Genomic DNA, 26,432 nt, shown 5'->3' on the forward strand with positions numbered 1-26,432 from the left:
TGGTACTTTCATTACTAAATACCGGGTATGTTCACTTGAATAGTACTTGGTACTTACCCCTTAAGTACAATGAAACTGTACTGTAAAAGAAAGTCAGACCTATTTCCACTCTATTACATGGTACTTTCAGTAGTAAATGCCACTTATTACCTTCCCGTACAGTGTACATGAACACACTTGGTCTTCTGACCTCACCACATTAGACAATGCTAACCTGTTGGTAAGGGTAAAGTAACTACATTGTAAAAAAAATATACTGGCCTGATTACTTCTTGTAACATGAGGCAAGTTTAAAGAGAAACAAGACAGCTGTGAAAACAACAATATTTAATATGATACATGTCTGCAGCATACAAAGTGTCATCACAATGAAATAGGTTTTAAGTACAAAACAGTACAAAGGAGAATTCTAAAAAACACATTATTGGCCTGAGGGTCGTGCTTTTTGTCCAGTTTGGTAAAGGTGCAGGACTTCTTCAGGGTTTGTAACTGCAAGAAAATTCACAATATGAGCTCAAGTGAACATAAAAAGCATAACGACTTTGATGAAATACAAAATAAATTTTACTTATTTAATTATTTCTGTAATGAGTTTGATAAATCTCTATGAATTTTTTTATCGCTTTGACTGTAATGCTTGAAATTAATCAAGTACTATCCTCATTTAAAAACATGATAATAAATTATTCAAAACTTAACTTTTTTTAAATATTGTTCTAAAAATGAACTTTTTTAAATATATATTATATAATGTCAGGAAAATATGTAAAACAACAAGGCTAAATAATTAGTTTTAATACTAAAAACACCCCGAGTGTGTGTTTTTGTTAAGTATGGCAGGGGAAGTAAAGTTGCAAATTCCCAGCGCACTTGAATGCAGCACAACTACCCCCAAAGTGAACGTGCAGATTAATCCGGAGAACCTCGAGGCGCGCGCAACAGTTTGAATTTCTCTTCATCTGGCAGGTAAGCCAGTGGTTTTTTTTTTTTTAAATATTGGATAAATTACATGTAAATATTTAAACTGATCAAACTTTATAAAGAAGCTAACCTCGTGATTTCAAGCCGCTATCTCTGTGTTTGAAACGTGACGTAAGAGCCTGTCTACCTTGCTGCAATAATTTCAGTTATTTCATGTATACATTTTCAAAGTTTGTAATGAAAATCTACAAACATTTTTGTTACTTACCAGGAGAGTGACACCTGTAAAACAAGCACGTAGCCTAAATGATAAAGTCTGTTGTTCTGTGGTCGTTTGACTGAGCGCACGTCTTTCTGGGAAAATCAAAGAAAGGCGTTTATTTAAAATAATGATGACGTACTTCCGTCTTTTTACCGCTTTAGATCAGCTATGGTGAAGAAGACGTCCCAGACGAATCCGTGAAGCCACAGGAGAGTAAGCTAAAGTAAGCTAAATCCACCAAGTGGACATATTATTTACATTAATGAAGAGTTTAAATGCCGTTTCCCCATTTTCTTTTCTTTCGCCGTTTTTATTTTATTTTTATTTATTTATTTATTTTCAAATATGATAGAGACAACAATACCACCCAACAGTGAATGTAAATGTTTGAAAATTAAAACATATTTTTGTGAATAACTGTGTTGAATTTGAAATTGCCTATTTATTTCTTTTTTCCTTTTCTTTTACACTGCAATGTTTTTCATGCTAATGCAAATTGTAGGTGCGAATAATATTTATAAAGAATAAATACACACAGCAATTGCCAATTAAAACATTTTGCTTTTGTCATTCTTTGTCTAAACAAATTTGATTTTTTTATGGCAATTTTGATTTTTTTTCTTTGATTTCTTTTTTGTTGTTCTTGTTTATGTAACTAAAATATAAAGTTGTGAATAATTTATTGTCATGTTCATAAATGAGGATAATTGATTAATTTCAAGCATTACAGTCAAAGCTATAAAGAATTCACAGAAATTTATCAAACTCATTACAGAAATGATTAAATAAGTACAATTTATTTTGTATTTTATCAAAGTCGTTCTGCTTTTTATGTTCACTTGAGCTCATATTGTGAATTTTCTTGCAGTTACAAACCCTGAAGAAGTCCTGCACCGTTACCAAACTCTGCTGAAAGAATTTTGATCGACAAAAAGCACGACCCTCAGGCCAATAATGTGTTTTTTGGAATGCTCCTTTGTACTGTTTTGTACTTAAAACCTATTTCATTGTGATGACACTTTGTATGCTGCAGACATGTATCATATTAAAGATTGTTGTTTTCACTGCTGTCTTGTTTCTCTTTAAACTTGCCTCATGTTACAAGAAGTAATCAGGCCAGAATATGTTTTTACAATGTAGTTACTTTACCCTTACCAACAGGTTAGCATTGTCTCATGTGGTGAGGTCAGAAGACCAAGTGTGTTCATGTACACTGTACGGGATGGTAATACGTGTACATACCCAGCATTTACTACTGAAAGTACCATGTAATAGAGTGGAAATAGGTCTGACTTTCTTTTACAGTTACAGTTTCAGTGTACTTAAGGGGTAAGTACCAAGTACTATTCAAGTGAACATACCCAGTATTTAGTAATGAAAGTACCATGTAGTTGAGTGGAAATAGGGCTGACTTTCTTTTACAGTTACAGTTTCACTGTACTTAAGGGGTAGTTTCTGTGGTAAATTCATGGTAAATACCATGAAACGTGCAGCGAGTGCAGACCTAAAGGTCAAGGTACTTTATTTGTACTTACCTTGTTCTTACATGTGGTAAGTACCATAAAAGACACCTTTGCACAACATGTAAATACCCAGTAAGAATATTATAAATACCCAGTATGTACCACATAGGTATGAACCAAATAGTACCATATAAATACACAGTAAGTACCATGTAAGTACAGAGTAGACACAAAAAGTACCATGTAAGTACCCAGTAAAGTCCCATAGAAAGTACCATGTAAACACACTGTAAGTACCCAGTAAATTCCATAAAAAAGTACCATGTAAGTACCCTGAAAGTACCCAGTAGTTACACTATAAGTACCATGTAAATACCACTTAAGTACACTGTAAGTACTTTACTGTAAAAGAAAGCGTTACCTTGTTTTGCAGCACCTCATCTAAAGTGTGGACGTTTTTTAGCACAAACAACCACAAAGCATAAAGATTGTAAAAAGAACTTTATGACATTAAAACAGACTAAACATACACAAATCGTTCTGTAAAAGATATATAATTTAAAACAGACAAATATTTATTTTTTAAAAACATATATACTGGTGTTGGATGACTAGCATCATAGCTAATAGGGATACAGTATTAGCATCTATCCTGAGTGAAACATTCATTGCAAATCCCATCACCAGGAGACAATTCTCTGCATTCAATGCCAACAGCATTCAACCACTGTTGCCTTGCTTCAAAGTCCACTAGAAAGTTGCGCAAGCCAGTCATTTTTGAAGAACGAAGACAATAAACCTACAGGAGCCATGCTAAAGCTAACACGCTAACCTGCCCATCTATGAATAAAGATGGGCAGGTTAACTAATGTCACCATTGGCTAATGAATCTGTCAATCAAACTCATCAGCAAAACAGGCGTGCTCACTTTCAGCCAATTGAATGGCCTCTGAGACTTTGCTTTCACACAGGTGACGAAAAAAGCCCCGCCCATCTTTGATTCTGTACCGGTCGGTCGTTAGCGTGTTAGCTTTAGCATGGCTCCTGTAGGTTTATTGTCTTCGGTCTTCAAAAATTACTGGCTTGTGCAACTTTCTTGTGGACTTTGAAGCATGGCAACAGTGGTTGAATGCAGTTGGCATTGAATGCAGAGAATTGTCTCCTGGTGATGGGATTTGCAATGAATGTTTCACTCAGGATAGATGCTAATACTTTATCCTTATTAGCTATGATGCTAGTCATCCAACACCAGTATATATGTTTTTTTTTTTAAATTATTTGTCTGAATTAAATTATTATATATCTTTTACAGAACGATTTGTGTATGTTTAGTCTGTTTTAATGTCATAAAGTTCTTTTTACAATCTTTATGCTTTGTGGTTGTTTGTGCTAAAAAACGTCCACACTTTAGATGAGGTGCTGCAAAACAATTAATAAACTATTAACAAAGTTAATTAATACATTTGTAAAGCTTATAAGCAGTTTAGTAATATGGATTTAGAAGACAATGGTCTGACTTTAGATGTTAATAAATCTTATTAACACTTTCAGGTATTTGCAAGACATCTATAATGCTAATAAATATCTTACTAGCATCTGACACATTAATAAAGCCTATTAATTTGTTAAGTTAATTAATAAAACTTATTAAGCTTATGAACACTTAGGCTTGTGTCAGGCGTCAATAATGCTAATAAATATCTTACTAGAACCCCAAACAAAAATAATACTTCTTAATTTGTTAACAAAGGTTGTTAATAAATCTTATTAAGCTTATTAACACTGACACATTTGTTTAGCACCTAAAATATCAGTAAATGCATCATTAGCATCTTAAAAACATCCTAATAATGCTTGTAAATGTGTTAACTAAGTAATTTAATAAACCTTATTAGACTTATTGTACTAATAAATGTCTTACTAACACCCTATAAATTCATTTATAATGCTTGTTAATGTGTTAACAAAGCTTGTTAAGGAATCTTAATATAAAGTGTTACCCAATATTTCAAAAGAAAACATTTGTTAAAGTAACACATTGGACGAGACATATATATATGCTGTGTATTTATAAACAGGGAGGCTAAAAAAAGAGAGAATCATTATATGTTTTAACTAACTTGCACATTTTTAAACCCCAGTCGCCTGCTGAGCATACTTTGAGCAACAAAAAAAAAAGTTCTGCTCACTGTGAATCTCTTGATACAGACATGAATTGGTAATAAAGCCCTTAACTGTGCACAGCGGTGGGAGTTTCATTGGTGATGATGAAGTGATGAGGATGAGTAGATTAAAAAGAAGACGGATTAAACGAAAAGGATGTTATGTCCTCACCCTGCCATGACGATGAAGAAATCCAGTCGGTTCCACGTGTCTCCAAGGTAGGAGCGTCGGCCAAAGATTCCAAGAGCTACCATCTTTATGATCATCTCCAGAGCAAAAAAGATGTAAATAAATGCATCGAATGCCTGAAAGGAAGACAGAAGAACACAGGATTGGCAGATAAGGTAAAGGTAGATAAGATAAAAGAGAAATTTTAAACAAGAATGGAATTACTGTAATGAGCAGAATTGCTTTATTGTGACCTTTGAAATAACATAGGTTTGCTTCTTCCCACTCCTTTTCAAGAAACGATTTAAACCCTTGTGTCATGTGGTACATGTAGAAGTACAGATAAGGCAATTTATAAGTAAGAGTAACTATAATGTTTGAATAATGAAATTGAAAATTGTTAGAATGTTTCAATGCTGCTCCGCAAACAGTAAGTCACATTAAAAACGTCAGATTCTGACGAAAATATTCAACTTTGCCCCAAACTCCTTGCAAAAGGGAACAGAAACTACCTACACCGACCAAAAATATAAACGCAACACTTTTGTTATTGCTCTCATTTTTTATGGTATGAACTCAAAGATGTGAAACATTTTCCACATACACAAAATAACCAGTCCTCTGAAATATTGTTCACAAATCTGTCTAAATCTGTGATAGTGAGCACTTCTCCTTTGCCAAGACAATCTATCCCACCTCGCAGGTGTGCCATATCAAGATGCTGATTAGACAGCATGATTATTGCACAGGTGTGCTTTAGACTGGCCACAAGAATAGGCCACTCTGAAATCTTCAGTTTTGTTTTATTGGGGGGGTCAGGGGACTCAGACAACCAGTCAGTATCTGGTGTGACCACCATTTGCTTCATGAAGTGCGACACATCTCCTTCGCATAGAGTTGATCAGGTTTTGGAATGTTGGTCCACTGTTCTTCAATAGCTGTGCGAAGTTGCTGGATATTGGCAGGAACTGGAACACACTGTCGTATACGCCGATCCAGAGCATCCCAAACATGCCCAATGGGTGACATGTCCGGTGAGTATGCTGGCCATGCAAGAACTGGGATGTTTTCAGCTTCCAAGAATTGTGTACAGATCCTTGCAACATGGGGCCGTGCATTATCATGCTGCAACATGAGGTGATGTTGTTGGATGTACGGCACAACAATGGGCCCCAGGATCTCGTCACGGTATCTCTGTGCATTCAAAATGCCATAAATGAAATGCACCTGTGTTCTTCGCCCATAACAGATGCCTGCCCATACCATAACCCCACCACCACCATGGGCTACTCGATCCACAACATTGATATCAGAAAACCGCTCACCCAGACAACGCCACACACGCTGTCTGCCATCTGCCCTGAACAGTGTAGACCAGGATTCATCCGTGAAGAGAACACCTCTCCAACGTGCCAGACGCCATCACATGTGAGCATTTGCCCAATCAAGTCGGTTACGACGACGAACTGGATTGAGGTCGAGACCTCGATGAGGATGCCGAGCATGCAGATGAACTTCCCTGAGACAGTTTCTGACAGTTTGTGCAGAAATTCTGTGGTTATGCAAACCGATTGTTTCAGCAGCTGTCCGAGTGGCTGGTCTCAGACGATCTTGGAGCTGGACATGCTGGATGTGGAGGTCTTGGGCTGGTGTGGTTACACGTGGTCTGCGGTTGTGAGACTGGTTGGGTGTGCTGCCAAATTCTCGGAAACGCCTTTGGAGACGCCTTATGGTGGATAAATGGACATTGAATTCCCAGCAACAGCTCTTGTGGACATTCCTGCTATCAGCATGCCAATGGGACGCTCCCTCAAAACTTGCGACATCTGTGGCATTGTGCTGTGTGATAGATTTCAGAGTGGCCTTTTCTTGGGGCCAGTCTAAGGCACATCTGTGCAATAATCATGCTGTCTAATCAGCATCTTGATATGGCAAACCTGCGAGGTGGGATGGATTGTCTTGGCAAAGGAGAAGTGCTCACTATCACAGATTTAGACTGATTTGTGGACAATATTTCAGAGAACTGGTTACTTTGTGTATGTGGAAAATGTTTCACATCTTTGAGTTAATACCATAAAACATGGGAGCAATAACAAAAGTGTTGCGTTTATATTTTTGGTCAGTGTATAAGGACTAAAATATTTATGATAGATTCATTTGTTCTAGTTAATTTGAATGGTAAATAATTTTTACAACATTTATCTACTAAGCTTTATTTGTATTCAGTCAAAAAATGTCGTACACTGAGCTTTAATTTGCTCAAATAAAAGAGTAATTCTACGTACACAACGGGCATGTAACTGTCGTTTAAGAAATCGCTGAATGGGGTTTCTTAAACACATTTAACAAATGGTGTTCTCACAGGTGTGTCGCAACTCGTTACAAGAACATGTACCTACAGTTGGAAGAGACTTCGTGCGAAATGTAGAAGTGTTGCAAATCTCACAAATCTTGCTCTAGGTTTTTGTTTTACAGCTCTAATCCTAAAATATGAAAGACTTGGTGTCATGTAATTTGGGCTGGTTACAAACTGCAATTTCCCCTCCATGATCAACTTACAAACATTTGGCACTACCATAACTTACAGAAACGTCACTACCAAATCCGAGTCCCTATTTGGCCAAAGTTTAACTGGTTTAACTGTCAAGGTGGGTTCAACGGCTGTACGATTTTTTGTAGAGCTTAAAACAGACTTCAAAACATGTGTAGCATGAGCCAAGCAGGGAGTGGGAGGGATGGGCTTCTTTTTCTTTTGTTTTTTGATTTTTTACTAGCACTTATCTACCACGAACACTCGAATGAGGCTTGACATGAAATGTTGAAGCAGTGCATATCCAACAAATCTTGTTCCAGGTTTTTCTTTCTTAGCTCTATTCCAATATATTAAAGACTTGGTGTGATAGAATTCGAGCAGGTCAAAAAAACCACACCTATTAATTTCTCCTTACGATGGTAGGCACTGCGGTGTCGTTAAACGGATGCTTCCAACACGTCACAACCAAAACAGAGTTGTCATTGGTTAAAGTTCAGCATAAACGCGATTATAAGCCACCAATAAGTTCAACCGTTGAACTTCCAGGGCGTGAATGATGACACCTGTTCTGTACATAGAGCCCGGACTTTGCATAGCGAATGCAAGCATTCTGAACGTGAAAGCTTGAAATACCGATTGACATTTACATAGACCTTTTTATTGAAAGCAGTGTGGCGGTCGCCCAGGGCGCAAAATCAAACAAACATTCGTTAAACTAGCCAGGAGCGCCTCTGATTCTTTTTTTTTTTTTTTTTTTTTATTTTTTTTTTTTTTATTTTATTTTTTTTATTTTTTATTTAAAAAAAAAAAAAAAAAAAAAAAAGGAGCGCCTCTGATTCAAAGTGTCTGCTTAAACATAAGTCGCAGCAGCCAGTGTGTAGACACATTTAGGGTTATTAAGGTAATGAAGTATTATGTATACCTAGAATGTAAATAACTTTAAATAAAACCTTGAAAAGAACACTTTACAACCAGGCCATTTAATGAATTGAAGGATCAACATTAAAAAGGTTCAATGAGATTGCTCTCAACCTGAAAATTGATCTTTTTTGTGGCATTAGGCTCAATGTGTAACCGGTTGTTAAACATCACCTTTGTTTTTGTCCTTGTACTATTTTTTTAAATTGATTTTGATTGCTTTAAATGGTTCATGCAATCAAAAAAGAACAACACACAAAAACAATACAATCATAAGTTATACACAATGACATATCAAACTTAGGATAATTAGACCTAAAATTATTATTAGATACTGCATGATCTGAATGAAAACAATTTTTATTTTTGACAAGTCGGCTGCTGCAAAATAAACCTATCAGGAAGTCCCAGCAGAGTGTGAATGAAGAAAAATTTCTCTAAATGGTTGAGAGACAGCAGGTACATTATAGCAGTGTTAAAAGCAGGTTTGGAAACATTCAGGGGGGTATTCCAGAGAGCAGGTTATGCTAGTTACCACGGTAAATTTGAGGCTAAGGAAGTGAATAACCTCAGCTTTCGGTTCCAAAAATGGAGGTATGTTTCAGGGTATGTCAAGTTGCTATAGCAACTCATGCTCTGAACATAACTTGGTCTGGAGCAGATTTAGTTGAAGGTTAGCAGCATGAAGTGTCCATTTGAAGATGATTTAGTGGATGAAGAACCTCAGATAATACTTTTTCCACCGTGAAAGGGTGATAAGACCACGTATGGATGTTGTAAACATTAACTTTTTACATTGATCTAACTTAATTATTTGCTTCAGTTAAGATACATAATCTTTTTGTGTTCAGTCAGCTTAAAAATAACACGTAGTTGTCAGACAGTTATTTTACTTTCATTTAAATTAATTCAATTAAGTAGGTGTAACTTTGGTGCTGCTGTTAGATCGGCACCGCAAGGAATTGTGGAATACCATTCCCTTTGCCTGTCTGGACGGATTTGGGTTTAAGTGTGGCTTTTTGACCAAATGTGTTTATTTGTATAGCTGTTTTACTGTGTATTGTCTAGTTATTTGCACTGTTATATTTAATACTTTCTGCACCTCCCTCTGAGTGAGAGGGAGGGAGAGGATGATGACTTTATTTAGCACCCCTACTGTCCAGGGATATAATGTTAAAGTCAAAGAAATGGCACATTACTTAATACTGCAAATCTATCTTGTTTCCTTCTTTTTATTGTTGTAAAAATGAGAATATCTGCAGGCTCAAACTTAGACATATGAGAATTCAAGAAGTACAATGAATTAAGATGTAAAAACATTTAATTGAATTGGAGTAATATGACATTTAGTTACATTAATTTGTAAATTTGAGTTGTAAAAAAATATTGACTCAGATAGATGTAAGAAATTTGGTTGAATAAATTTAACTCAATTACTTTTTACCAATAGAAGTAATTCATTTAAGTTGGATAAGCGTCAAATGAAAATAGAAATGAAATGAGATAGAAACTTGTGCGTTTACTTTGTCCGTTCTTTTTCTCCAAGCAGAAACTCTTTCTTTTGATGATAAAGCCGTATTACTTTTGTGATGGGCGTATAATCTTCATACACCATCATTAAAATCTCCAACTCCGTCGCACTGAAGTATAGCGCTCTCTTCTTTTCTCCACGCGTTTCCATGGTGACTCCGGAAATCAGCGATCCATTGAGAATGTCTTTATGTACTTGCCGTGAACACGCATTAACCCAGGGTTAGCAAGTCGAGCGTAATTACGCTAACTCAAATCCAGTCTTTTGGAATCCACATACCCAGAGTAAGCAAGTTCAGGCGGATTTCAGCCAGAGTTTAGGCTTAAAATCAGGGTAGTTTAAAGATGCTTTCTGGAATACCCCCCTGGTTAAAGCTACCAGAAAAACGTCACAAAAGTGTCTTGTAGCTGTACTGAGCAGGATTTACAGTATCAATGATAATGAAGAGAAAAAAGGAGCTTGTTTGTGCTGATTTTGTTTTAAATTATTGATTTAACTAGATGTTAATTTAGTTTACAGCCTTTTGCTTTTAATATCACTTTGTCTGAACGACACTTTGGGTTGTAGTTGAACATTTGGAGATGTTTAACAACAATAAAAAATTCTATTCTATTCTATTACACCACTAAATGATATCCAACACAAATATAATTTAAAATGAAAAATGTTTCTATTTTTACATATATTTTATTCACTGTATTCTTTGAAAATATTCCTAACACAAAGTTTATATCATACAGCTGTGAGGATGGTGAGAAAGACGAGAAGAGAGAAAAAGAATCAGGACAGATGGAGGAAAGAAACAGGTTGGTCTTATGGTCAGTCAGTCATAAGTCAGTCATTTTTTAATAGTATTCTTCATTTAAAAAACACATGCATTAGCAAGATGTTCTATTTATTTAAAACATGAAATAATTCTTGCTTGGCCATATGATTTAGAAGAGAAGAACACAGGCAAGAGGTGAAGCAGACAGACATGAGGTTGGTGATGCATCTGATAGAAAAGAGCAGAGATGACTTCAGGTAGGAATAATTAAACTATTAAAGTCACAAAAACGTAGAAGCTCATTCTGGTTTAAACTTCTGCTGACCCCTATGAAATTGGGTATGCGCCCCTGGATATACCTGCAGGTGTGTGTGCTTGAGAGTGTGTGTATGTTTGAATGAACACTTAATGCATTCAAATATTTAAATATGTGGAAAATTTTGAATTTATTTTGTAAGAATTTCTTGCTTTGATGCTTCTACCCCATTACACTTTCTGTGTGTCCCTAAGCTTTGCCCTCAGGGCTCTTTCCATTCTAGCTTCCACCGACTTCACAGTACTGAAAGAGCCCTTCTAAAAATTACCAATGACCTCCTCCTGACTGGTGACTCTGGCTTACTCTCCATCCTTCTCCTGCTGGATCTGATCTTGGCCTTTGACACCATTTTTCACCCCATCCTCATGAACAGACTTACCATCATCAGCGTCACTTCCTTCAACTGGTTTCATTCCTATCTTTCTAGTCGTACTCAGATTATCCAACTAAAGTAATTCACTTCCCCAACAGTTGCAATCACCACAGATGAGCTGCAGGGCTATGCCCTGAGACCCATGCTGTTTGTCCTCTACCTTCTTCCCCTTCCTATACATTTGAACAAAACCAGACTCTACTCCCTCACATGCATTCCTTACCTGCTTCATTCTATTAAAAAAATATTGGCTCACCTCAAATTTTCTAAATGTAACAGCAATAAAGCAGATCTTCCACTCACAGGTACCAAGTCCATTTTCAGTAAAATCTATAACTTTGACATCCCCTTTGACAATCCTTTATTTTTCCCTCCTCTCCAGTTAAGCACCCAGCTGTCATCCTGAACAGCACTCTCTTCTTCACTTCCCAGGTCAACAGTGTCACCCGCACCACCTACTTCCACCTTCATAACATCCACCGTCTCCGCCCTTCCCTCAGTCCTCTTTTCACTGCAGTACTGGTTAATATCCTCATCACTTCTCGCCTGGGTTGTTGTAACTAACGCCTCTTTAGACTCCCACAAAAAGCTCTCAACAAACTTCAACTGGTTCAACATTCTGCCACACACATCATCACATCGCACTCAAGCAGCTTCACTGGCTACCCATCAACTACCAATCACTAGCTGCGTTTACATGGACAAAGGTAATCGGAAAGAACGCCTGATCGGAAGAAAAATGAGTCATGTAAACACACCGTTCGGAATACTCTGCCCCGATCAGACTCGTTCGGATCAAAATTTCTTTCCGATTGAGATAGGTGGGTTATGCCGATTGTTGATCCGATCATTGTTCATTGTTGTGTAACTTCATGCATAGACGGAAGAGAAGGCTTTAGAACTCAAACAGGACCGACCGGCTGCTCTGCGGACGCCCAGTGCGAAGCGCCGCTCCGCACTCGCCCCGCACTCGCCCCGCACTCGCCCCGCTGGCTCTTCGCTTCTCCCCTCTCTTACACCCCTCATGAGGGGGGTGCGGGGGAGGAGCGCTTCGTGCCCCATGACGTCTGGACCCTGTGCGGTGGCTCAGGTGCCGGTGGACCGAGCCAACTATGTCTCTGAGCAGAGCAGCCGGGTTTATAACTTGTGTTTGACACATGTGCGTTTTGTTATGTGTGGGACACTTCGGACAGGGATTCATCCCGCCGCTCTGGGTTAGCGGCTGCCGGACTCAGGAGAACCGTGTGTCCGAGCAGAGCTCGGACGTCCAGCTCACACAGCGGCTTTGGGGCGCTGTGTGAAATTTTCAAAGCAGAAATGCCGCTCAGTCCTTAGAAAACGTTCAAACAATCACGTGGATTTGTGTTTCCAGTCGTGTCCCGACTAAATAAAGGCTGATTTTATTCCCACATATTTACGCACAGCCAAGATGCAGATTGCAGCATTTCCCGCATGGATTTTATGTTCATCAAAGGCTAAATGTTGTTAGCGCGTGTAAACCTTCTCATAACCCTTGTGAACGTAATCGGAAAAAGTTTTTCTGATCCCATCTACAAGGTTGAATTTTAATCCGACCATTGATCCGATCAAGATATTTTGCACATGTAACCGCGGGTACTTACAAAATCCTCTTTCTGACCTACAAAGCCATTCATAACCTTGCCCCTCCCATATCTCTCGAACCCATTTCAAGTCACCAGTTCCGCCCACTCCCTCAGGTCCTTGGTCTCCCTTCAAGTTGTTATTCCCACCCCCCACCTTGTCACCATGGGGAGCAGGACATTCACTGGATCTGCCCCACAACTCTGGAACTCCCTTCCCTCTGACCTCCAGTTAATGGACTCATACCTTCACTTTATTTTCTGCCTCGAAACTCATCTTTTCAGACTAGTCTACTCTTTCTGATGCAATGGACTCTTTGGACTGGACTTTAACTTTTAAATTGTGCTTTGATCCTTGTACCCAGCATTTTTCCAAAATGCCATTACTATTGACCTTTTATGTTTATTCTCTTTCTAACTCATGAATGCATGTATCACCTTTGAAGTCAGTAAATTTTGTGTTTTTTTGTTGTTTTTATCTGATTCAGATTCATTTATTTATCATATGTACTGTTTTCACTGGCACACAAAATTAAGTTTCAGGACAACTTGAACAAGATCAAACAGATGACTGAATGGTTTAGTGAGGTCCACAGACTAACTTCACAAGGGCCAGTCCCAGCACTCAGCACCTTAATGTCTGTTTACAGTAGAGGTTTATTGAATGTTAATAGTAATAATGGATTGGATTAATCTGCGCTTGTCCAGACGCTCAAAGCGCTTACAATGTATCCATTAATCATTCACTCCTCATTCACTCTTGGTGATGGTAAGCTACTGATGTAGCTCCCTGAGGCAGACTGACAGAGACGTGTCTGCCAGTGTGCGCCTATGGCCCCTCTGACCATCACAGGGACAATTGACGCATTCACACATCGGAGGCAGGGAGGGTGCAGTGTCTTGTTCAGGGACACTCTGTAGGATGGCAGACTAAATGGACCAATCACTTAATTAGTAACAATGCAAACAAGCCTACAGATCTAGATGTAAACAGAGCAGATTTTTGATCTATTGGAAAATTGTTCCCAGTGGTCTTTTAATAATGATTATGCAGTTTTCAGCCAAAATAAAAAAACTTCATTTTCTAGGACAAAGTTTCTGCAGAGTGACAGTAGTTCATTAGGAATCTGAGTTGGGTGTGGGAACATTGGCATGGAGAAACCCTGCTACTCGTCCTAATCCCATTGCTGAGAGTTCTCTGTTTACATGCTCTACCGCAAGCTTACAGACCCTGACACCCCCAGTCATTACCAGTGCAACAAAAATAGCCAGCAATATTGGAGCAATCTCAGCCAGCTCCTCAGCTCCTCAAGAACTCCAGCAATGAACTCAGTCTCGCCCCTCGCCCAGGCCGCTCGCCACATACGGTGCCGGAGCCTCCAGTCCAGATCCGCAGCCACGTTACCCACTGCCTCGCCATGATCATCCAGAGCTCAATAAAACGTCTTACTTACCTTTCACTTACCTGTCTCCGCCTTCTGGGTTTCAGCATCTGGGTCCGTCCCGTGTTCTAGTCATGACATAACCGTACCAAAGCAGCAGTATTTAGTTATCCCTGTTGTTGATGTAGGCCTTTAAAATTGCTCAGCAAACTATAAAGATCGAATAAACGACCCTGCAAACGACTGCAAAGTGCAGGATTTCCATAATTTCTGTCTTTATTTGCTTTGCTCCGCCCTTGTAATTTCTGACCAATGAGTGAAGAGATTTTTATTCACATGGTTTTGTTTACTAGCTTTGGTTCGAATCAGGGAAGCCCCTTTGACAGCAGTCTGATTAGAGGCCAGTTGCAAGGTTCAGAGATCGATCCAAACCAAATTAAGCAGACTCGATCCGGAACAAACGGTTTTCCCAGTCTGAATACCCTCTAAATTTGTTACAACTTGTGTACAATGCCAGTGAAGCAGCATTAAGCAGAATGGAATTGATCTTTGACTTTTCAGAGCAGAGAGTACTGATTGTGGGGAAGTAGCTCGCTAAACCCATGGTGGTATTGAATAGGTGAATAGGTCGTATAGATACTTGGAGGACAATTTCTATTAGGTTCAACTCAACAGCCACCCCCCCCCCCCCCCCCACACACACACACACACACTAGGTTAGGGGGTTGGATCAATCATCTATGTGTGTTTCCTGCACAATCTGTGTTGTAGGAAAGAAATCTTCCGCTTTTTAGATCTTTCCATCCGTGCGTGTTAAATAGTCGAGAGTTAAAGCAAACCACGGATTCAACCAGATTAAAAATAAACGAAGTTTATTGCCCTGACAAAAGTTCTAACACAGATTAAAAGACATTGTTGCAGATATCTGGATTCTCAATTTAAAATACCTACAGACGCATAAGTTACATGCGAATTACTCGTAGGTAGTCTTGAGCACAACAAAAGTCTTCCAAAACAGTCTTTTAAGATGTGTGTTGAATGTCCTCCTCCAGAAGCAGGATGGCGGCCGAATCTCCTCCCTTGGTCGCTCTGATACGTCGGCAGATGTCCCTCCTGCTTTTACCGGCCAATAGCTGGAGTATCAGCCTCTGGATTCGCTCCGCCCTGACGTCGGACCAGATAGGAAGGTGAACTCGGTTCCCCGATGAAAAGAATCCCCATCAGGTCAGAGTAAATCATTCCTGGATAACCTAAGGTTCCATTACCGGCATCCAGGGCAGAGGTCAGCTCCAACCTCCACATGAGAACACGAATCTGAACACTTTCCCAAGGATAAGATCTTCAACCCAGATGGTAGAAATGTAGTCCATGGCATATTTATTGCATCTCTGGAAAACTCCTAGATTTGCACAAAGAACATTCTATTTCTTTCACAGGGGTGTGCAGGGGAGAAAGCTTTGCAGCTGCATATGTAAACTAAAGAAATGTCACAGAAGAATAAGTCCTGAGAATTAAAAATGAGTTCACTTCACACTAAAGATTAAGCTGCAACCTAATAAAGTATAAGATACAAAAACATACATTTCTACAGTGTGAATGTGCAAGAATGTGAAAGACAGGATTATTTAAGAAATGTTTTACACCAACATATGAGTGCACACTTGCTAAGCAGATGTTACTCCCACTCATGACACCTCTGACACAAGTGAGAAGAGATTCTGTTGTTAGCAACATAACAAGAAAAGATATTGAGGTATGAGAGAAAAATCATGTATTGGACCAAAAAGACCATATGCCAGAAAAAGGGTTTGTAAAAGAGTAGCATGGAATCAGCAGAGAAGAGCATCCATGATTATGGTACACTGTAAAAACCTAACTTTGATATTTTGACAAGAAAAATCCTTTTAAGTTCTACTCACCCTAATAATTTAGGTGAGTACGACAAACCATAGTTGAGTGCTGCAACACTACTTTATAAGTTGTCACAACTTATGCTTTCAAGATGGAGTTCACCACAACTTGCTGAAGTTCTGCTAACTTTTATTCTTTTCTTTTTTTTGTGGAAAGCAAGAATTCCAACTTTTCAAGTTTGGACTTTGAAGTGCTAATCGGAAGCTAAGCACCCAGTGCAGGTAAGTGTTTCCTCATATTTATTTTAATTCGAAGATGTTGGAAATGATTCCCACCACATTTTTTTTATATATTATGGTAAACATATGAACAACATTTACATTTTGTTGCAAATTTTTTATGGACGGTTTAGGGCAAAATCCTCTCCGAAAATGCAGGAGTTCCCCACATTTTAATGTCGTAATTTAGTTATTTTAAAAAGTCCCACTAATATTTTTAATTCACATATATGACTACAGTAAGTGATATTTCATTTTTTAAAAGGTAACAAACTTTTTATTGTGGGAGTAATTGCTAAAGAAGCAAAATAGCTAGATGTGTTGAATGTCAAAGAAATGAACCATTGCAACGCTGTGCTTTGACTCGAGCAGACTTTTCTAACTGAATCCTCCCATGTTAAGGACTGAGAAAAGATTCTAAAGTCAGCATTTACCAGCACATCCCGGACAGTGGATTCAGTCACAGCAGATGGTTGGTCAGTTACCTTGTAGTACCTGGTCCAAACTCTGGCAAGAACCAGGTCAAGAAATGAGATACTGACACTGGAACAGACTCTAAAAGCAGTTTGTCTCACAAGAAAGAAACTTGTGATAATTTAGGTAAAAAGTAAAGTTGTTTTATTTTTGTGTTGTAAAATTTAACTGTTCAGTAATGCTACTCCTGCACAATAAGCACTGGGCCTATTTCAAAAGAAAATCACTTTAGATGTTGGTGGAACCATAATGTAGATGTAGTACATTGTGCACTTTTACCAGGGATGGGCAAACCTCTCGACTCGGCCACAAGTCAGGGTTGTAAGATTTGACAGATGGCTGTTGTGTGTAGTGCTTTAGAAGTCCAACTTATATGAGAAACAAATAAAATAATTATTTGTATCTTCTTGGTACCTGGACCAATTTAGGGATCTCAGGTTTTGGATTTGGAAGCTCTAAACCACTGGTTACATACACAGTGGCATGGAAGAATCTACTGACACCACAAGTGTACCTGCTTCATTGATGTTGCAACATTTTTTCATTTTTTTTTACTAATAAAAGATGCTTAAATTGGCACTCGTCTGTGGTGTTGTTTGTTGTAACATGGTAAGCATTTACTTACCTAAATTTAAAATTACATCACAACTTATGTTGGTTTTGCTCCTGCTGATACAGGTAAGTGTAGTAGTTGATTTGGAGGTGAGCAGCATATTTCTCTCATGATCATGCTGTGCAAGTCTGACTTTCTCAATAAAACTCTAATTTTAGTCTTTAAACTATTGACTCTTTCTTCCACTTTCGGCTTCTCCCATCAGGGGTCGCCACAGCGAACAAGTCGCATGGTAAATTTGGCAATGTTTTACGCCGGATGCCCTTCCTGACGCAACCTTCTCAAACCGGGCTTGGAACCGGCACAGAGGTAGAGAAGGGAACAGGGAGCAGCCCGGAGTCGAACCCTGGTTTCACGGACGGAAGGCGCCGCAAACCAGCACGAGCTTATTTTTTGGGTGTAGCATTTACATAAAAAAAAAAATCCCTTATGTGTTTTTATGTATTTTTTTCATTTCAACAAGGCTGGATAGTTGCTGTTGGTGAAGGTCTCCCCAAAATTAGTCACAAAGTTGCTCTTCCTGAGGTATCTGAATCTGTAGCCCACTTGGAAACAACCTTTGTGAAAATCTGCAACTTCAAGGCAGTTTCACACTCCAGTAAAAGGACCCAGACTTTGGGGCGGCCCACCCATGTCAAAGTGTCCTTGCCCAAGACACTGAACCCCACCTTGCTTCTGGTGCCAGTGTTTAGCAGTGGGACCGCCATCAGTGTGCGAATGTGTGTGTGTCTGCATGGGTGAATGGGACTGTGACCCTAAAGTGCTTTGGGCCTTCAAAGAAGGTATGCAGCCTAACCTGACCATGACCAGATTGAATCTGTAGCTTGTGGTCTTGTCACCAAACAATGCTGCCTTCAAGAACGAGGCAGTGGAACAGGTTGTGATGGATGGAAGATGAGCATTAAATACAAACTTGGTAATTACAGGTCCAAGTTGTGTTAGGCAGGCTGTAACGAGGTCAGCATCAACAGAAAAAGAAAAAGCTGAAAAGATCCATGTCCTTTGAAGATAGCAAAACGGGGAGAAAGCAAGAACATATTGGGGGGCCGTGGTGTAGCGGTAGGGCGGTGAACCCATGATCGTAATCAGCCAGTGCGTGAATGTGCGTGTGCATGGGTGAATGGGACTGTGACTGTAAAGCACTTTGGGCCTTGTGGGTAGAAATGCGCTTTATAAGTATACGCCATTTACCATTTAACATCCCGGATGCCCCAAATAACCACAGTGATGACTCTTTGGAACAAGAAAGACTGGCTCTACTTGGGGAGTCACAAAAGAGGAGTAAGGATCATCTGCTCTTAAAACTAAAAATGGCACTCACTTTCTCCCTGAGGTGGAAGGAGATCGAGGAGATGTAGCCAATAGTGACAGAGGATTTGGAATGGTGGCCTGCTTTCTTTAGTGAAACAGAGGTAAGCAGTTGATAAGCAATTTTACTAAAGATATATAATTGAAGATATGTAGTGTCTAATTCTAGCTTGGCAAAAAAGTAAGTAATGGGTATTTATCTGTCCATTTACTTTACCCACCTATTTTTGTTCATGGTCACGGGGCCACAAACTGACATTCTCACACTTAATCAAACGGGGGGCTAATTCTGTGTGGTCAGTTAATGCATCTTGAATATTTTTGGAATGTGGGATGAACCTGGAGTCATCAGAGAAAAATCATGCGCTCTTTTAAACAACATTTACACAACAACATTTTAAACAACTTTTTTAAAACATCTGCCAAAGAAACCAACCCGGTTTCCAGCTTCCCGCGGATCAACCTGAGTATCGATAGTATCAGTACCAAAGTGAAGGATTGATACTAGTATGGTAAGATTGATACTTTCGTCACAGTTTTTCTTTAACATGTACTATAACAAGCTTGAATTTACTTACGGAGTTCATGCAAGCGCAGTGTCTATCTGTCTTCAGTGTTACCAGATTGGGCAAAGAAACATCCAATTTGAGCTAAAACACTTGCGATTTGAGCAGACAACTGCCCAATCTGGCAACAATGTTTGCCTGTGTAAATGGCATACTGCTGCTCACACCTTGTCCCTCCCCTCCCTGCTTCTGTGGATTGTGAACTTTGGTTTGGTTTTAGTCAGTTATGTTATGGTTTTTGGTCATGTTCTGTTTTGAACTGTCCCTCAGTCACACCAGTTTCAGGTTTGTCATGAGTCATAGCTTTCTTTATTTCAGTCAATTACCTTCAGTCTATTTAAGTGTAGGTTTTTTAGTTCTTCCTTGTCAGGTCATCTGCTCTGTTCTGTTGCGTCACTTTTTTGTCTCGTCGTTTGTTTTTATCCTCAAGTTTATTAAATGTTTAATTTTCCACCTCCAAGCCTGGTCTCCTGTATATTGGGTCGAACACCACCAGTCCCTGACAGCTTCATCAGAGAGCGGAGAGAATCCTTTAAAAAGCCACATATTTGTATACAAAGCCAGGATTTTTTGTTGTGTTGTTTATATTTTACATTTATTTAAACCACCAAATGGTTCCCAAGCATGGATGTGTCTGCAGCTCACCGCTCCCCAAGTGGTCAAATGTGGGGAACACATTTTACTCACCTAGGTGTGTGACAACTAATGGGACTTTAAGTTAACTTTACTACAGTGTTGCTTTTGTTTACTTTTATTTATTTATTTTTACTAGTGAGACTTTTGACTTTTTAAAGACCCACTCTAATGATAATTGTGTTTTCAACATGATCTTGTGGCATTGATGAAGAACATACATAAAGGAAATTAGACTTAAAATTTCATTCTAAGCTGTTTATTTTTCTAACCGCAAATCAGGAGTAAACGAAAAAATACCATTTAAAAAAGCTTGTTGGTATGACCTCAAAGATATACAATTTGCAGGCCACCAGCTCCATTGTGATGCATCCACTTATAAACAACTAGATCCTTGTACATCTTTGTTTTCCCTGTCTGAGCTGGCATCTGGTTAAAAAAACTGGACAGCTGGATAGCTCTAGCATAGTTCACCATTTTTGTTGCACCGGTAATGTTAAGTTTTGGCTGTGAGGGGCTGTTAGCTAGCGGGAAAGGGCATAGACAAAGGGATGATGGGAAGTGGGGCAGACTTACTCTACGGCAATGGTCCAGCCTACAACTTAGAGGCAATTTTTTCCAGCCACTCTCAATATATGGCCTAGAAAACGACACAGGTTTTACTGCATAATGATAATTAATAGACCACTGAGAACAATTTCAAAATACAGTAGATCAAAACATGATTGGAGTTGTACATCCTAAAGTGAGACGGATGACGACTATTAAATCATCAGCCTGTGCCTATTTTATCTAGTCTACACAGTGTACATTGAATACAATAGGCAGTCTGTTTCCTTTGACTATTATTGATGGCACATCATGTGGTGAAATTAGACTTTTTTTCAAATTACCTCTCTTAAATCAATCAAAGAAGCATGCGGATGGGATTTCACTAATCAACCCCTATATAAAAAGTGACAAGTACAGACCCCACGTAACCATGGGATATGTAATGTATGCATGTAAATAATATCAGGGTTGTTAGGCCTGGCACTGCCTCCTTAAAGGAGTGAATATAATTCTGAATGTTGGTCCATCAATATAATACAACACAAGTGATTGCTCTTGATGTGGTTGATTGAATTGTAACTCACCTGTAGTGTTTGGCAGCGTTCTGAAGAGCAGTCAATGTTTTCACACGGCTGGTACATTCCCAGGGTGACACAGTTCAGCAAGATCACCATCATGCTCACACGTTCAAACCATGTAGAAACGCAACAGGTTAAGGACAACATTTGATCATAGAGGGTTTGGGCTATCAATGTAACAACCCATAATTAAATTCAACATGAAAGTTGGGATACAGGTCAATGAAAAGAGATACAATGATGAACTGCTCAAAGAGAAATGCATCTTCTCAATGATTAGTATTATCAGTTTATAATCATTTTCTAAGGGACTACATGGAGTTCTCCAGGTCACTTAAGGGGAGGTAACATCCTCCTGTCTCTGCTTCAACTGGTCCCAGATGTTCTCTGTGGGGTTCAGGTCAGGGGAGATTGGCCATACCATATGAAGCACTCCCACTTCCTGAGGTCCAGTTTTGACAATTCTGGCACCATGTGCGGCAGCATTATCATCCATGAACTGATAGTTGGGGGTGTACTGGGGAAAATGGGGGATGATAATGGGTTCTATGATGCCATTTACAAAAAACAATTTGGTTATTTGTAGATGGCATTCAAGAGGCCAAGATGGCATTCAAGTCCAAGCGGTGGAGTAGATTTCAAATGGTTTGTCTGGAAACCCTAGTACTCCTCACATTTGATGAATACGTCTGCAGCCATGTAGCATTTTGTGTTGCTAGTGACACCTCTCTGTCTGCCAGCCAGCTAGCAGCCTGGAGCTGGCAGAGCTCGCTCGCTTGTTACGCTGGCAGACAGAGATCCAAAAATGTGTTCCTGAGCTCGATGCTGCGGCCGCATGTGGGAGGAGCTTTCAGCTAATGTTTTTAGCCTGATCGCTGAATAGAGCGGTGTCTATGTTTGTCATTTACTGTACAATGCTTGGAAGACGCAGGTGTTGTTGAGAGATCAGGTTAATTTATTATGAAGAGTTCCACAAAAACATTGGCAATCACGTTTTCATTCAGGGTTCATGAGATCATTCAAAGATTCTCCCGGTACCGGCAGCTTGTGAGACAGCCGCTTCCGCAGTAGTTCTGTATTTCTGTACGGTGGCCCAGAAGGGTCACAACACAACACATTAACTTAACACACAACACATTAACTCACAACACAACACATTAACTTTACACACAACACATTAACTTTACACACAACACATTAACTCACAACACAACGCATTAACTCACAACACAACACAATAACTCACAACACAACACAATAACTCACAACACAACACATTAACTCACAACACCACACATTAACTCACAACACAACACATTAACTCACAACACAACACATTAACTCACAACACAACACAATAACTCACAACACAACACATTAACTCACAACACAACACATTAACTCATGGCCCAGAAGGGTCACAACACAACACATTAACTTACCTCACAACACATTAACTCACAACGGAAGTAAAGCAGCAATTGAAGTGCTTTTATTCTGAAATTTCCACTGGGCTGAGCGGCTAACTACCTAACAGAAAGTAATGTCACAGTGAGCTGTGGAGGGAGCATGTTATTGCTACAAGAGAAGCTAGCAGCAGTGTTGCCAGAAACTCTGTCTTTACTATGGTTCTCCTTCCTCTAAACACACACAATATGAACGCACACTCCTCCCTCCGCTCTGACACCCCGTCTGTCGCTGCACGCGCGCTCCTCTCCTCTCCTTTCTTCTGCTCCGTCCTCTCCCACAGGCACGTGCAGTCACCAACACACACGCTGCGTGCGTGCGCTCCTCTCCTCTCCATCTCTCCACATTCTTGGTGTCTAGTGTTCCGGAGTGGGTGTGTTCGTGTGTGTTGGGGACCGCACGTGCGTGTGAGAGGAGGAAGCGGAGGAAAGGAAAGGAAAGGAGAGGAGAGGAGCGCGCGTGCAGCGCGAGGAAAGAGAACCATAATAGAGAGAAAGTTTCTGGCAACACTGCTGCTAGCTTCTCTTGTAGCAATAACATGCTCCCTCCACAGCTCACTGTGACATTACTTTCTGTTAGGTAGTTAGCCGCTCAGCCCAGTGGAAATTTCAGAATAAAAGCACTTCCATTGCTGATTTACTTCCGTTGTGAGTTAAAGTGTTGTGAGGTAAGTTAATGGGTTGTGTTGTGACCCTTCTGGGCCATGAGTTAATGTGTTGTGTTGGGAGTTATTGTGTTGTGTTGTGTTGTGAGTTAATGTGTTGTGTTGTGAGTTAATGTGTTGTGTGTAAAGTTAATGTGTTGTGAGTTAATGTGTTGTGTGTAAAGTTAATGTGTTGTGTTGTGAGTTAATGTGTTGTGTTGTGAGTTAATGTGTTGTGTATAAAGTTAATGTGTTGTGTGTATAGTTAATGTGTTGTGTTGTGAGTTAATGTGTTGTGTGTAAAGTTAATGTGTTGTGTTGTGAGTTAATGTGTTGTGTTGTGAGTTAATGTGTTGTGTATAAAGTTAATGTGTTGTGTGTAAAGTTAATGTGTTGTGTTGTGACCCTTCTGGGCCACCGTATTTCTGTCCCCCATTTCGAAGGCTCACTATCCTGCATTAAACCCAGAGGTGAAAATAAAAACAAAATACATTTAGGGGACCTTTTTTAACAACAAGTATCTCAATCATTTTGTATTAACACAGAGAGTGAACTACAAATGCATTTCAAATTTAATAAATGAACACACGGCAGTGAGAAGGCTGCAAAGGGACGGTCACCAAATTGCAAGCTCTTCTGTAAGGCCATTCTCTAAAAATCAATAATCTCTCAAAAATAAAAAATAAATGTCTACATTTATATGAACTGGTAATGAAGACTTATTAGCATAGTCATGTTACGATAAATTTTTTATGTAAAAGTCCATCTTTATCTTATTAGGGCCCGAGCACGGAGTGCAAGGACCCTATTGTATCTGTTAGGTTTATTATTAGGGCCCGAGCACGGAGTGCAAGGACCCTATTGTATCTGTTAGGTTTATTATTATTATTATTAGGGCCCGAGCACGGAGTGCAAGGACCCTATTGTATCTGTTAGGTTTATTATTAGGGCCCGAGCACGGAGTGCAAGGACCCTATTGTATCTGTTAGGTTTATTATTATTAGGGCCCGAGCACGGAGTGCAAGGACCCTATTGTATCTGTTAGGTTTATTATTATTATTATTATTAGGGCCCGAGCACGGAGTGCAAGGACCCTATTGTAATTCGAATGTTTATTATTATTATTATTATTATTATTATTATTCTACCGGAAGAGTCGCCTTTTTGAGGCCTTTAACATACCCCAAAACTCACCAAATTTGGCACACACATCAGGAGTCGCGAAAAATTTCATATTTTATAGGAGATTGGCATGGGCGCAGAAAAACGGCTTGATAGCGCCACCTACAGTGACTTTTGTCCCGACGCCCCGCATACGCTTTAACGTACAAGCTTGATTTTTACAGGGCATGTTCTTCAGATGGAGACCTACAAAAAAGTCTGAAAGGACCCACCTGTCACTCGCACAGGAAGTCTGATATATTGAGGTCAATATGTCATTTTTGCTTCATTTTGGACATTTGCAGGCCTCACTCTAGAGCGAACTCCTCCTAGAGATTTGTGAATAATGACTCCAAACTTTGGTTTTGTAAACTAAACACATGTCCGATGTTAAATTGCGAAGCTTTTACGTTTTTACGGTTGTTTGTGACCGTGGCAGCGCGTCGAAAATGGAGGTCATTTTGAAAACACGCCATGAAAAGAAAAATGGCCATTACTCAGCCATGCAAAATCCAATATGATCCAAAGTTGATATGCATGATTGTAGTCTGACTTTGAACACATCTGCAGTGGAAGAATCTGGAATAGGTGTAGCGCCACCTACTGGTAAAAGGAAATGACATGTTTTACTTGGAGCATCACTGCTCCAAGTAGGATGAGCCGACACACCTCAAAATGATGTCCACCTGTTGAAAAGCCATTGATGTTTACTCAGATAAAAAGCCATAACTTTCAATGCGGGGGTGTGGTCGTGACAGAGCGGCGAAGTTGGGCGTCTCGCCATGCACACAAAAGTTGCTCTCACGTGCACATTCCTTGTCCAATCTCACTGAAATTCAATAGAGGTGATGAGGCTTCCATTCTGAACCAATGGATATGACAATCTTGGACGAGCTCCATAGCGCCACCTAGATATTGACAAATACATTTTATGTCACATTCTGACCTATCTTTTCTCTGTGCTTTGTCCGACATTCATAAAATTACAACAGGAGATACTCATAAGGGTCTTCTCTCATCGTCTAAAGTTTCATGGGTGTACACCTGACGGTGCCTGCGCAACCCACCACCAAACAGGAAGTGGTTGATTGCGTTGCAGTCAGATAATTAAAAATTCATAAAAAATCAGCCGTTTGTATCACGAGGCTGAGATTTCAGAATGAGAGGCCTCTTACATATCTCCAACTTAGATACACAGCACTTGCATGGGTGAACAAAAAACGGCTCAATAGCGCCACCTACCATGTTTGTTTTTGAGAGCCCCGCCATGTTCTTTAACATACAAGCTTGATATTTACAGGACATGTTCATCAGATGGAAACCTACAAAAAAGTCTCTTGGGACCAAGCTGTCAGTCGCACAGGAAGTCTGCTATATTGATGTCAATATGTCAGTTTTGCTCTATTTTGGTCCTTTGCAGGCCTCGTTCTAGAACGAACTCCTCCTAGAGATTTTTGAACAATGACTCCAAACTTTGGTTTTGTAAACTAAACACATGTCCGATCTTAAATTGCGAAGCTTTTAAGTTTTTACGGTTGTTTGTGACCGTGGCGGCGCGTCAAAATTTGAGGTCGTTTCGAAATCACGCCATGAAAAGAAAAATGGCCATTACTCAGCCATAAATAATCTAATCTGATCCAAATTTGTTGTGCATGATTGTAGTCTGACTTTGAACACATCTGCAGTGGAAAAATCCGAAACAGGTGTAGCGCCACCTGTTGGCAACAGGAAATGACATGTTTTACTTGGAGCATCACTGCTCCAAGTAGGATGAGCAAACACACCTCAAAATGACGTCCACCTGTTGAAAAACCATTGAAGTTTACTCTGATGAAAAACAAATCTTTCAACGCGGGGGTGTGGTCGTGACAGAGCGGCGAAGTTGGGTATCTCGCCATGCACAAATGTTGC

General features: G+C 39.6%; 1 protein-coding gene and 1 long non-coding RNA gene across 4 annotated transcripts in view; one reads left to right on the top strand and one right to left on the bottom strand.

Moving 5' to 3' along the window:
• cacna1ib (calcium voltage-gated channel subunit alpha1 Ib) overlaps positions 1-22,132 on the bottom strand; it is a 439,141-nt gene extending 417,009 nt beyond the window's left edge. For 2 of the 3 annotated variants that reach the window (XM_023954667.2, XM_078943263.1), the window contains exons 1-2: positions 21,257-22,131; positions 4,981-5,114 (exon numbers count right to left, since the gene is read on the bottom strand). In XM_023954667.2, coding sequence (XP_023810435.2) covers positions 4,981-5,114; positions 21,257-21,397 — 275 coding nt within the window. In that variant the 5' untranslated portion in view covers positions 21,398-22,131. Of the gene's footprint in view, positions 1-4,980; positions 5,115-21,256 lie in introns of all 3 variants that reach the window. The other variant, XM_078943410.1, reaches the window with a different exon arrangement.
• LOC144994033 (uncharacterized) lies at positions 586-2,247 on the top strand. The gene is made up of 3 exons (XR_013657409.1): positions 586-966; positions 1,345-1,406; positions 2,052-2,247. It is a non-coding gene; the product is annotated as an uncharacterized LOC144994033 (long non-coding RNA).
• Positions 22,133-26,432: the final 4,300 nt, after the last annotated feature.

Source organism: Oryzias latipes, chromosome 1, assembly GCF_053564925.1.
Source record: "Oryzias latipes strain Hd-rR chromosome 1, Olatipes_Hd-rR_3.1".
Lineage (NCBI taxonomy): Eukaryota > Metazoa > Chordata > Actinopteri > Beloniformes > Adrianichthyidae > Oryzias > Oryzias latipes.